Source organism: Dasypus novemcinctus, chromosome 9, assembly GCF_030445035.2.
Source record: "Dasypus novemcinctus isolate mDasNov1 chromosome 9, mDasNov1.1.hap2, whole genome shotgun sequence".
NCBI lineage: Eukaryota > Metazoa > Chordata > Mammalia > Cingulata > Dasypodidae > Dasypus > Dasypus novemcinctus.
In genome coordinates, this window is record NC_080681.1 from 4,773,635 (window position 1) to 4,788,020 (window position 14,386).

Sequence of the window (14,386 nt, forward strand, 5' to 3'; positions counted from 1 at the left end):
AGAGAATTCTAGAATGAAAACTCCCACACTAACAAATATGAAACAGATGAATTTTTTGCTTTGTCTATTTTTAATATATACAATTGTTGTTTTTCTGATCTGTTAAAAAATAGATTTGGTATTCTAAACTCTTAGGCCACAAATAACATAGAAATTATATCAAGAGCCCTTCATTATGTTCCAAGAGACCTATGAATATATGACAAGACACTCGTGACCAAAAGTGTAAATTCTGAATAATTGTTTTTATCATTGACAGAATTGGAGGGTTCTTAGTTCTTCTTTACAATGGGTTCTACTTCCAGGCTCCCCACAGTTCATTTAGGATTACGAACTCCAAGTACTGCAGCTGATTTTAATTGCCACGATGATGCATAGGGAGAGACGTGATATCTGAAGTAACTGGCTTCTAAACAATGAAGGGCTTTAAAGATTAAAGTCAACACTTTAAATTGCACTCAGGACTGAAGAGGAAGCTAATGCTGACCATAGAGCGCAGGTGTAATGCTCTCCATATGTGTGGACCCTGTAGCAGAAAGAAATTTAGCTTTCGACATCACACACAATAAAAACCCAAGAACAGTGCATTTAACATTCTATTTTGAAGGTTTTAAACACAAAAAACCACGGTGGTGAATAACACAAACATATAGTGAAAGGTGTTATTAGATGCAGAATGTCAGCCGGAGAAATAGGTGAATGTCTGTGAGAACTTCTTAACCCAAAGTCAGCAGGTGGCTGCAGCTAAAGGATTTTGGATATCTGGAATCTTGACCTAGAAGTGAATTGATCCTTAGCTCCTGATATTACCCAATGAAAGAGGAAGTGCTGGACTCGTCAATAGCTGGTTATAATGAAGCAGACTTCACACCTGAATAAGAGTTAACTGAGCACTACAAGGTCAAAGTATAAAACTTGAAAAAATGACTTAGTAATCATAGTATCCCAAAGAAACAACACATCCCTCAAAGTGGACAATCCTTGGGAGCTAAGCAGTAATAAAAGCAAATCTTATTGGTAAAGAAAATGAAATTAAGCCAGGAGTAACCCACCCAATGTAAAAGAAAAATCTCCAAATAGTATAGTTTTATTTTAGTCACTGACATATGGGAAAATTTATGTAGTGAAGTATACGCTTATAAAGTTTCAACTTATATTTAGTGGGGGAAACAATTTATTATACCAAAGGATCATAAATGTATGACAGATGGTAGTGCTTTTTTCTTCCTGCCCTTGGTCAGGTCCTTTTTTTGGCTGAATAGCTTTCTCTTCTGAAAACTATGAACACTGTCATTCACACCTATTTTCTGAAATTAAACAGACCAATTCCACAATGAAACCCCCTATAAATTTGGTTACTATATAATGTCTTCCTATTTTGCATCATAAATTATTTAGAGTACCACTTGTACTAGAATAACGAAAAAGGCCAACACCAGACAAAAAGCATTCTGCAAGAAAAAAGCTTTTATTTTACATTCCTTAAATCAAATTTGAAGTCTTCTATATTTATTCTAGTAGAAATTTGCAAAAAGAACAATAAAAGATTATGCAGAAATGCACCCTTCTATCCTGAAATCTTTATTTTTTACTTTTAAAATGTTAAATTCTTTTATACCACCTGCTAAATTAGAATTTATATTCTAGACAATGGGTCTTATTGGTTTGTCTTTTGAAAGCAAGGTATAAATTTTCATATAGATATACAACATAAGCAGACTAATTTGTTGTTCTACTTGGATATGCATGCCTCTTGTTTAAAGTAAGAAATTTATTTCCTCGGTAAAGAACAAAGTGAGGAGAATGTACTGTACAAACAGATGGAAGGCAAAGTAAAGGGTGAAATAGGACAAGTAAGGCTAAATGCAATCTTTCCAAAGGCAAGGATTAGCTCTTCCGTTCCCTCCTAGTAGCCAACTTTGTGTCCTACTTTCTGAAAAACAACAAAGTCGTTTTCTCGGGCTGTTGCAGGAAGGCTGGCTACTGTTAAATTTATTAAAAGCTGATTTCTCAAACCAAACTTTTCTTAAATGTTTGGGTAACTAGGGTAACCATAGCTGCTATTAAAAAAAAAACAATATTTCATCAGTTTAGGAAAATAAAAGCATATTCTTCATCCATTTAGCACTCAAACAAATGTTCTTTGTTGGGGGAGAGGAGTGACAAAGCTCAGGAAAAGTGGAGACCTCTGTACTGCAACGATCCTTCAGGAATAACGGGCTTTCCATTTCACCATAGTATCAATATCCAGGCAGGTGGGGTGGGGGAGAGGCATGAGAGGTGCTCAGAAAAGGGTTTTAAGAACAGAGTTGGATGTGGCCATGTGTACTCCCACTCACTTTCCACTGGCTAGAATTTAATCATATGGTCACATCTAAGGAAAAAGGAGGCTGAAAAATATTTGAATTTAATTAGAGGAAGGAAAAAAAAAGGAAAGTATTTGATGAACAAACAGTTTTTGGCACAGCAAATGTCCAAACATTTTATTACCGCCAAAATTTAGGTTAGACAATTTTCACTTGTGCAGCATGGCTAGGGACACTTTCTCTGCCATTTAAAAATAACACTTAATTGTAGTCTTTTTCTCCTTATTCTGTTTTTTCTCATTTGTATCTCTTATTTATATGAAACCTATTACGTTAATCATCTGCTAGTAATTTGGCTTAACTGATTACACGTAATATGTTTTATTTTGAAATATGGATTCACATGCAAGAAGAAAGAAAATCATCAGTAATGTAGTATGACATGCACAAACCTCTAATTAACTTTTTATAGAACATAACTGTGATGCCAACAAATGTTTTACTGCCTTTCTAATAAAATGGCAGGACTTTTTTTCCCCCAAACAGTATAAGCCTATGGGAAGAATTATATTAAAATTCAGAATGATATAATCAAGGATTACTTTGAGACTTTTGTCTTTAAGAGTTTCATCTTTATTTGCAAGCCATAATCCAAAAAAAGTGATTTTAGATTAAGAAAATTCATATTAAGAAAATTCTAGTGAAGAACAAAATTTTGGAGAAAATCCTCTGAAATTAATCAGTGGCGACCTTGGTAGGTGCTATGGAGAGCCTCAGGAAAATCCCCTTCTGGCATAGCCTCCGTGGCCTCACACGAGGCCGTCTTCTTATTCTCATAACAAGGCACCAGGGTTCCCAGATGTGACCTGTGTGGTTCAGCAGCACAGATCTATTCCCTCCCAGAAGACAAACTATACTTATTGCAATTTGATTAGTTTTGTAAACTTCCTGTGAAAAGACTTAATCTAGAAATCATGCTGTCTCTCTAATATGTGCATTAAAGAATAGGAGTACACAGAAAAGGGGGAGGACTTTTGCCTTCATTGTTTCAAATAAGCAATGAGAGAGTTGAGAAGCAGCAGCAGCATGAAACCTGCCCTCCAAGTGAAGTCACAGAGTAATGACGGGACAGTAGACACCCCCAATTCCTTCCTCAAGAAAGCAATGAAAGGGTCAGAACCACTGTCAAGCAGAAGCTTGTGCTGACCGGCTTCCCACTCCCCGGCACGGCGCAGAGTCTGGAGGGACGGTCGAGCGCTGGTCAGCGATGCACTGGATGTGGACTGCAGAGTCCCCACACCCTCTGGGTTGGGCTGTGCCCCGGCGTCCTCCAATCTGTTTCATCGCAATAAAACAGTGTAACAGGAAGTCTGTCCCCAAAGGCCCTCCTTCATCTCGGCAGGCCTAAGGCCTAGTCTGCAGAGGTTAAGCACCGGAATCCGAGACGCAGAGAATCCTGCATTCTATGGGGGTCCTCTGCCATGGGACGCGGGGTGCCCTGGTGGCGGGAGTTCAGTGCAATAGCGACACACAGCCGAAGGCCCGCGCTCAGGGGCAGTTGCTGTTGGTACCGCTAGTGTTGGTTCTAGCATGATGATTTGGGGGAATCTGCCAGGATATTTCACTAGTGACAAGTGCCAGGAAAAAGAAAAAAGGCAGGGAGGAGGGAAGCGTGTTCTACCAAGGGGAGATAGTTTAAAGGAACTGGAGCGGGTCGGGGAGAGAAGACAAGTTACAGAGACCCTGGTCTGCACTGGGGAGGAGCAGCGGGCGGAGGAGCGGCTGGCTGGTGCCCTAAGACCCTCGGCGGCAGGCCTGCGGTGGGAGCGTGGGGTCCGCCGGGACAAACCAGGCTTTATACAAGAAGCCTTTGGGGGACATTCGCGCGGTTGAAGGACCGCCCGCGCGGCCCCTCCGGGTCCGCCATCCAGGGTACTGAGGAGGAAGACATCGTGGGCGGGTTCCCAGGACCCGGCCCTCCCGGTAAGGCCTGGGACAGGAGGGCGGCCCCGAGCGGGGCGGCTCGGGCCTGGCCTCCCGCCGCACTGCGGCGCCCCCCAGCGGCCACGCCGGGAGCGCCCGTTGCTATGGCGACCGGGGCGGTTGACCCCGGAGGCGCCAGGGCGGGGGGCGTGGCAGTTCGCTCAGGAACGGGCGTGGCTTCGGTCACCTCGGCAACGGGAGCGCGGCGGCCGGGCCGAGCGGCGTCCCGAGGCCCAGGCCCGGCAGTCCTCCGCATGGCACCCAAGAAGGACAAAGGCGGGGCTGGGAGCAACAGTGTGAAGCTATGGGAGCCCTCGCTCGTCGCGGCGCAGTTCTCCCAGGTGAGCCGAGCCGCCGCCCCGCCCCGCGCCCGGCCGCCCCCAGGAGCGCGGGCGCCCCGCGGCCGCCCCGGCGGGGGCTCCCCCAGGCAGGCCTGAGGAATGACTGATAAGGGACCCCTGAGGCAGCGCCTTCTCGGGCGGGGTGGGGGCGAGGGAGAGCCCGGGGGGCAGCAGAGCGGGGGGCCTCGGACCCCTCTGGGCCCTTGTCTGGAGTCGCCCAGATGGCCCCTCCGAGGGCACTGAAGTGTCTTTAGCACCTGGGCGCTTCCGCGGCCGTGTCCTGGCGGACAGGAAGCCTGGGGACCCTCTGTAGCCCGTAGTAGGGCTTCAGCATTGCTGAACGACCGCCGGCCGGACCCCCGGTGGAGGGTAGAGCGCAGCGTCCCGCCAGGCGCCTGCAGCGGGGCAGGGCGGCTTTCTAATCAACGCCAGGATACCACGGCATCGGAGATCAGGTAGATGACCCGCGCGAGGACGTCGCGCACAGGATGCCACAACGCACCTGCCACAGAAGGACAAACTTCGTCGGACCCCAGAACCAACTAGCTATTCCCACTCCCCTCCAGGGGGCTGGGCAGCCAATAAGCTCCCGCCACCTGCAGCTGGAAATCCACTTCTACGCTAAGCCGCTTCTAAGTCCAAGATAACCATTTGGGAGAAGGAAGGTTAATTCTGGGAATTCCAGCCAGTCATTCTGAAGTATTTGAACATTTGGAGAGAATATATATATACACATATATATTTTTTTTCATTTTGTGTGCGTGTACGGTACACTAGTTAGTATTTAAAATAAAAATGGGTGTAATATGTTGCCCTCACAAGACATTTCTGCATATTTGTACTTATTTTCCACTGCAATTTGGTTTTTTTTCCTCTATGAACAGTAATTCTATTGTAATTCTTTCTGATATTGAAATTAGTCCTGTTGAAGAATTTCATGAAAGTAGTTATGATACTACTGATGTTGACCTGACATCATGGAATTTTTGGTCATTTCTGTATCTTAAGGAATGAAGTATGTCAATTCAGTAATCCCCAGGTACATTCTCAAATTCTCAAAGATGTTTTTCAAAGTTCTTTGTAAAATCACCCTCTCTTTTTGCTTTTATAACTCAGCACTAGCCAAAATAACTTTTTTGTCCATTTTCTTTGATATTGTGTAGGCCAAGTTTGGGCTTGGAGGGAACATTTCTGCTTGAATTATAAACTGCTGAACAACGGAGTTGGATGGAGGTGCTGACACTGCATTAGCTTTAGTGTTGCAAATATGAAGCTATAATTTTCCTAGTTGAATGGAAAACCTAAAAGCACTATTTTTCCTTATGGCTTGAAAACCTGAAATAATATTCAACTTTCTTGGTCCTATTCAAACAATATAATTTCCATAAATCTTACATATCAATAGAAAGAATTTGAACTCAATCTCATATGTAGTTTAACAACAAAGAGTGAGCTCAATTCCATTCAGTTTGTTGGAATGCATGTTTCTTTTTGCAGGAGGAAGATAATTACCCTCCCCCTCCTCCTGTATACACACACACACACACACACACACACATATATATATATATATATTTTTTTTCAGCTTGGTTTCATGTCTGTTCCAAGAAGGAAATGCTCAGATTTAGCCCAGCAGCCCCGTGCCCAGAGGCATGCCCTGACCGTCCATTTAAGACTCTAAATTTGGGTTCACGCTGTACGTGTATGAGTTCCTTGACCATGGTGCTTAGAAAAGTGCTTTGCACAAACGGGGCGCTCACAAAGTGCTATTGCTTTAATTTTCAGAGAGTTCTTTTTGGTACAGTTGTTACAAGTGGTAGAATGTTGCTTAGTGTGTGTGGCTCGTGTGTGTGTATGTGTGACAATGTGGAATGATGTGGGTGTGTGTTTTGGAGGTATGAGAGAGGGTCTTCCGTAAGCCAGTTTTTTAGAACTAGGTGATCAAAGAATCCAAGTCGTTAGTAGTTTTGAACTCCCATTTGCATTGAGTACATTGACAACAGAAAATTCCAGTGGAAACACTGAGCTCAGTCACTTTGAAGCCATGTGGCAGTCCACAAAGGCAGGCCTGGCAAGGTCCGTATGCTCCAGAGAGAAGGGCTGTGGTTTGAGCAATTCTGGACATTTTTCCTAAATTCTTAGGATCAAAACTTCTACTCAACTCATCTTTCTCAACTTCATGTACAATATTACCCAGTGATGGAGATAGGCTTCAAAAATTATGAGATTTCAGAAATGATCACAAAACACCTAGATCAAAAGATGTATCTCGAAAAAAGCAGTTTCTGTTACATGAGTTTAGGTTAACTTCCCTTTATTTCACTGCGGCCAAGGGAGGCTGCCTTTACAACTAAAGAAAATATTTTCATATATTTGATACCAAAGCATCTTTGACTTCCTAATGCTTCTTGAGATCATAAAAATATAGAGAATATTCAGAAGTCAGATAAAAATGGTTGCTTTATTTCTTTTAATACATTATGGACTACTTTTTTTTGGCCAAACTGTGTTTTCCAGAACGCCAGGGTTCCTTGGAAGTTTGTTTGGGTTACTTGCAATGTCTCACAGAAACAGTATGGTTTGAGGTTATGTTCATTTTAATTGTTAAATACTTGTATATTTTGAGATTATCTGAGGATGGTATTTTTTTCTTTTGTTCCTAGTTTAAGGTATCATTTTTACCTGTAGCAAAAAGGAAGCTTTAACACTGATGACAAACTATGGGAACAACAGTTATTCCATTCACTTAGTGTTATCCAGTACAGAAAAAATTAAAAACAAAGGAAACCCCTTTAAGATAATCCACACACCCCTTAACCCAGCCTCATTACTTCAGTATTTCCAGATTTCTAATACAGAATTTCAGGGACTGGACACACGAATTTGTATTTATCTTACATCATTAAGATTTAACTTCTTGATTAAGATTTAAATATTTACAGATTTAAAAATATTTGTAAACATTTAATGTAATGTATTGAGACCTTGCTGGGAATCATGAGGTCCCAATTCCAATTTCTACATTTTCATTCTCAGTGTCTTTTTTTCCCTTTTCAAGTTAGTAATAATATTTGTACTATAATTACTTCTGGGGACTGGTAAAACCCAAAATGACGTATTATGTGTGAGTGGTGTCCTTTACAATACTCACTCAGAGACTGGATTCTGGGAGTATCTGGGCTAACTTATCCCCACCCCCTGTAAAACTTTTTTATTCTAGTAACGAATATATGACCTAAAACTTCCCCTTGTAATCACGTTCACATATGTAATTTTGTGCTGTTACTTACATTCACTATGTTGGGCTACCGTCACCACCATCTGTTACCAAAATTTTACATTCGAACCAAGCAGAAACTCTTTACAAGTCAAGGATTAACTCCCTCTTCACTACCCTCAGCCTGACTCCTGGTGACCTATACTCCACATGCTGATTCAATGAATTTGCTTATTCCAGTTATTTCATATCAGGGAGCTCACTGTTGTCCCATGTTTCAGAAGTTTGCTCCTTTTTAGGGCTGAGTAGTATTCCATCATATTACTTTGTATTAGTCAGCCACAGGGGGTGCTGATGCAAAGTACCAGAAATCGGCTGGCTTTTATTAAGATTATTTATTTGGAGTAAAAGCTTACATTTACAAGGCCTTAAAGAGTACAACTCAAGGTTGGTTTCTCACCAAAGTCCTTTGCCACGTGTTGAAGCAAGGTGGTTGCTGATCTGTATGTGGGTCCAGTTTTCCTGAAAAAAGCTGGCATAGGGCTTTTCTCTCTTCCAGGGCCACAGGATTAAAGTTCTTTCCTCTTCTATGTCATCACAAAATTCTCTCTTCTGTGTATCTTCTTCTGTGCGTCTTCTTGAGTAAGTGTCGGTTATACAGCCCACCAAGGGGACAGGGATTTAACCTGAGTTACGCCCTACTGATGTGGTTGAATCGAAGCCCTAATCTTAACATAATTTAAAGACTTCTCAGCTGAACCTAATACAACCAAAAGGTAGCACTGTCAGAGGTTTACAAACATAATCTCTCTTTGTGCAATTCATAAGTAATCTCAAACTGCCACATATGTATATACCACATTTTATTTATCCATTGTGGACACATGGGTTGCTTTTGTCTTTTGGCAATTGTGAATAATGCTGCTATGAACATTGGTGTACATATATCTGTTCAAGTCCCTGCTTGTACTCCTTTTGGGAATATACCTAGAAGTGAGATTGCCAGATCATATGGTAATTCTATAGTCAACTTTCTGAAAACCCACCAAATTGCCTTCCTCAGTGGCTGCACCATTTTACATTGTCATTGAATGAATAATTCTTCTTTGTTCACATCCTCTCCAACACTTTAAATTTTCTTTTTCTAAAAAATTATCCATTCTAGTGGGTATGAAATGGTATCTCATTGTGGTTTTGATTTGCATTTGCTAATAGCTAATGATGCTGAGCATCTTTTCATGTGTTTTCTGGCCAATTGTGTATTTTTGTGGAGAAATGTCTTTTCAGGTCTTTTGCTCATTTTTATATTAGGCTGTTTGTGCTTTTATTATTAAGTTGTAGAATTTAAAAAAATATATTCTGGATATTAAACCCTCATTGGATATACAAATTTTTTCTTCCATTGAGTAGGTTATCTTTTTACTTTTATGATATGTCCTTTGATGCCCAAAAACTTTTAATTTTGATGAGATTCTTTTTATCTGTTTTTCATTTTGTTGCTTATGCTTTGAGTGTAAAGTCTAAGAAACCATTGCCTAACTCAGGATCCTGAAGAAGCTTCCTCAGGTGGTGTTCTAGGATATTTATAGTCCTGGTTCTTATATTTAGGACTTTGATACATTTTTTAGTTAATTTTTGTATACAAAATTTAGTTAATTTTGTAATTTTTGTAGTCTCCTTTATTCTTGTCCTTAGAGATATCCAGCTCTCTCTGCACCATTTGTTGGAAAGACAATTCTTTCCCAATTGAGTGGTCTTGGTACCCTTGTCAAAAATTAATTGACCATAGGTCACACAAATTGTAGTTTTCCCATGTTTCTCCATATTCCCATCACCCTGCAATAGGGATGTACATCTGCTCTAGCTAATAACAGCAATACTATAATATTCTTGCATTAATGCCAAGCTATACTATGTTGATAATGGAGGTGTATGGAAAAAGTGTGCCAAATGTATGCTATGGACCATGATTGGTGGTAATAATCTGATGATATTATTTTATAATCTTGACAAATGTTCCACCAGGGTGTGGAGTTGTTTGGGAAATCTACGCATCTGTATGATTGTTTTGCAAGTTCGCAATATCTGTAACAAAAATACATTTTAAAAAAATAGTATGGGTTGGGGGGAAAATAAGCCAAATGTAAGATTAGGAATATAGTTGGTAGTAATGTTTTGACAATGCTCTTGCATAGTTTGTAACAAATGTTTCACACCAATGCAAAGAGTTGGAGGAGGGGTGATGTATGGGACCCCTGTGTGATATTGTGTATGTTTATTTTGTAAGTTCACAATCTTTACTATACACTTATTGTTTATGTGTTTCACGTATGAATGATATACTTCAATTTTAAAAAATTAATTGACCATAGATGTGAGGGTTTATTTCTGGACTGCCAGTTTGATTCAATTGGCGATACAGCTATCCTTGTGCCAGTACCATACTGTTGTGACCGCATACTTTCCCACATTAACAGCATCTTTCATTAGTGTGGTACATTTGTTACAATTGATGAGCACATGTTAAAGTATTGCTACTAACTCTGAACTATAGTTTACATTATGGTTTGCACTTTGCCCCACACAATTTTATAGGTTTTGATAAAAGGTATAATGACCTGTATCCATCATTGCAATGTCATGCAGGACAATTCCAATGTTCCAAAAATGCCCCAGGTTACATCTCTTCTTCCCTCTCCCTCCCCTCAGAATTACTGGTGACTACTGCCTTTATATCAATGATATAAGTTCTTCCATTGCTAGAATAATAATGTCTATAAAAAATAATAATAGAATAATTTAATAAGTCTACTTTAGTTCATTGTTCATTCCCCAATCTTGAGGATTTGGGGATGGTGATGCCCACTCTGTTTCTGATTGAGAGGGTGTTTAGATCTCCTGTGGCAGGTGGATGGAACTGTCTTGCTTGCAGTTGAAGATACTCTCTGTTTTGGGCAATGGGCATTATTCATCATCATCCTTTTATTAGTTGTCCTGGGTGAGTCCAGTGAACTGGACAGTAGTGTTGGAGCTCTGCTGAGATTCAGGGCTCAACCAACATATGAACAACCAAAGATTTAAGTCTCTGGGACATATATTTAACAAGTATAGTGTTAATTGTAGGTTCAAATAAAAGGGGGCAGAAGAGCCGTACACAGGGAAATTATAAATGAGTGTAATTCTGTTACATTGGGGAGCATAAATTCCAAAGTAAGGCCCACTAACAGCATGCAGAATTCCTCAGCTTGTCTGTCCTGCTTATAGTGTTAGATTTCTCTAGAGCCCTCAGGAGCTGCACTATTTGAGGCACTGTTCACTATGGCAGTCAACGAGGTCCTGCTGAGTTATGCATAAGTGTAACCTCTGGAATAAACTCCTGATTCACTTTGAAATCTCTTAGCCATAAAAGCTCATGTTTGTTTAATATTTCCCCCTTTTAGTTAAGTTCTTTTTCCAGATGTATCACTAGTTAGTGCTGGTAATAATCCCTCAGTGCCAGGGAGACTCATCCCTGGGAGTCGTGTCCCAGAATGAGGGGAAGATAGTATGCTGCATTTGGCTTAGAGAGAGGCCACAGCTGAGCAACAGAGACTTTCAGGAGTAACTCTTCAGGCAATATATAATACTAGGCTAAGTTTCAATTTCACAAGAAAAGGTTCTTAAGTACAATCATCAATATTAGGGGCCTGGCATAATGGTCTATCCTCCTTTGGTAGGCATTGCCTGTGTACTTGAGGGATTCTTGCTGCTCTATTACAGAATGTAGCAGGATTCCTCAGGATGGGAATTCAATATTCTTTCAGTTATTGTGTGGGTCTCCACCCATTGAGACAACACCCCATGAACATCTGAACATATTCATATGTCATAGAGGTATGCTCCAGGCACCCTTCCCAACATGTCCCCCCATCACCAACACCCCACACCAGTGATCCTCCCCTGCCACAGTTGTGACCCTTCTCCAAAACCTCCCCAAAAACAAAGCCAAAAAATGTGTGGGTCCTCTGTCATTCTTTTTCAAGATGGTGTTTGCTATTTGGGGCCCTTTATCCTTCCATATAAATTTTACAATTGTCTTTTTCTATTTCTGCAAAGAAGTCTGTTGGATTTTTGACTGGGATTGTGTTGAATCTGTAAATTGCTTTAAGTAGAATTGACGTTGTATCAATATTTTGTCTTCTAATCCATGAGCATGGAATATCTTTCCATTTATTTAGGTCTTCTTTAAGTTCTTTTAGCAAAGTTTTGTAGTTTTCTGTGTACAAATTCTTTACATCCTTGGTTCAATTTATTCCTAGAAACTTGATTACTTTAGTTGCTATTATAAATGGAATTTTGTTTATTTCCTCTTCATTTTGCTCATTACTAGTGTATAGAAACACTTCCAATTTTTGCATGTTGATATTGTAACATGGCACTTTGCTAAATTTGTTTATTAGGTCTAGTAGCTTTGTTATAATTTTTTTTTAGGATTTTCTGTATATAGGCTCATGCCATCTGCAATAGTTTTAATTCTTTATTTCCATTTTGGATTTCTTTTATTCTTTTTTGCCTGATTTCTCTGTCAAGAATTCCAGTACAATTTTGAATAATACTGGTGACAATGGGCATCCTCATGTCTTTCTAGAATAGAGGGAAAATGTTCGGTCTTTCCCTTCTGATTATAATGTTAGCAGTGAGTTTTTCATACATGCTTTTATCATGTTGAGGAATTTTCCTCCAATTTCTATTTTTCTAGGGTTTTTTTTAATCAAGAAAGGGTGCTGAATTTTACCAAATGCCTTTTCTGCATCAATTAAGATGAAACATGGGTTTTTTCCTTTCATCCTATTAATGCGGTGTATTACATTAACTCATTTTCTTATTTTGAACAGCCCTTGCATACCTTGCATACCTGGGATTAATCCCATATAAGTTGAATAATTCTTTTAATTTGCTGTTGGATTCAATTTGCTAGTATTTTCTTGAGGATTTTCACATTTGTATTCAAAAGAGATAGTGTTCTGTAATTTTCTTTTCTTGTCGTATCTTCATCTAGCTTTCGTGTTAGAATGATGTTGGCCTCATGGAATGAGTTAGGTAGAGTTCCCTCTTCAATTTTTTGGAAGAGTTTGAGCATTGTTATTAATTTGTTCTTGAATCTTTGGTAGAATTCTCCTATGAAGCCATCTGGTCCTGGGCTTTTCTTTGTCAGGAGGTTTTTGATCAATCTCTGCTTGTAATTGGTTTGTCATAGTTTTCTCTAATGATCCTTTTTATTTCTGTGGGGTCAGTATTAATGTCCCCCTTTTCATTTCTGATTTTATTGTATCCTCACTCTTTTTTTTTCTTTATCAATCTCTGTCAATTTTACTGATCTTTTCAAATAGCAAGCTTTTATTTTGTTAATGCTCTATTGTTTTTTATTCTCTATTTCATTTATTTTTGCTCTAATCTTTATTTCTTTCCTTCTGCTTGCTCTGAGATTAATTTGCTGTTCTTCTTGAGTTCTTCCTGCTGTACAGTTAGGTCTTTGATTTTAGCTTTTTTTTAAATTTTTTAATGTGAACATTTAGAACTATACATTTCTCTTTCAACACCCATAAGTTTTATATTTTGTGTTCTCATTTTCATCCTTCTCAAGATATTTACTGATTTGTCATGTAATTTTTTCTTTGACCCTTTGATTGTTTGAGTGTGTTAACTTCCATATTCTTGTGGATTATCCATTTCTCTGCCTGTTATGGATTTCCAGTTTCTTTCCATTGTGGTCATAGAAGGTGCTTTGTATAATTTCAGTATTTTTTAATTTATTGAGACTTGTTTAGGGACCCACCATGTTTTCTATGTTGTGGAAAAATCCATGTGCCCTTGAAAAGAATGTGAATCCTACTGTTTTGGGGTATAATGTTCTATATATGTCTGTTAGATCTAATTCATTTATCATATTATTAAAATTTTCTTTATTCTCATTGATCTTTTGTCTTGATGTTCTGTCTATTGATGAAAGTGGTCCATTGAAATCTGCAACGATTACTGTAGGTTGATTGTGTTGCTGCCCTGAAAAGAACTATGCAGTGAAATCCATTTCACTTTTCAGGGGTATTCCATCTAATAACCAGGAGACATTCAAGTTAAAATTCCTTAGAACATTTAGTTCATATTCTCTCCTTGTTATAATAGTTCGGTAAAAGAGTAATTTTTTCTCCTATTAATTATTTCATAAATTAAATAATCATTAATTATTTATGAATCCCAAAAAAGAAAAATTATATTTGTAAACTGGTCTCTTCCTCTGGGTGTGATACCCTTTGGGTGTATTAAATTCAAAGGTTTTAGGTTTACTTGATAAAAGATTAGGGCTTTGATTCAACCACGTCAATAGGGCATGACTTCAGGTTGAGTTCCCAACCCCTTAGTGGGCTGATATAATAGGACACTTATTCAAGAAGACACATAGAAGAAGACACAGAAGAGTAGAGAACCTGATCATGTCAGTCCTACCATGTGACAGAAGGGAGAAAGCTCAAATAGCTAAAGCCCCAGGAAGAGAGATGAAC

General features: G+C 39.4%; 1 protein-coding gene across 4 annotated transcripts in view; it reads left to right on the forward strand.

Moving 5' to 3' along the window:
* Positions 1–4,485: 4,485 nt before the first annotated feature.
* Positions 4,486–14,386, forward strand: part of SPAG17 (sperm associated antigen 17) — a 284,808-nt gene continuing 274,907 nt past the window's right edge. For 3 of the 4 annotated variants that reach the window (XM_058302965.2, XM_058302966.2, XM_058302967.2), the window contains exon 1: positions 4,486–4,630. In XM_058302965.2, coding sequence (XP_058158948.1) covers positions 4,544–4,630 — 87 coding nt within the window. In that variant the 5' untranslated portion in view covers positions 4,486–4,543. The remainder of the gene's footprint in view (positions 4,631–14,386) is intronic. The other variant, XM_058302968.2, reaches the window with a different exon arrangement.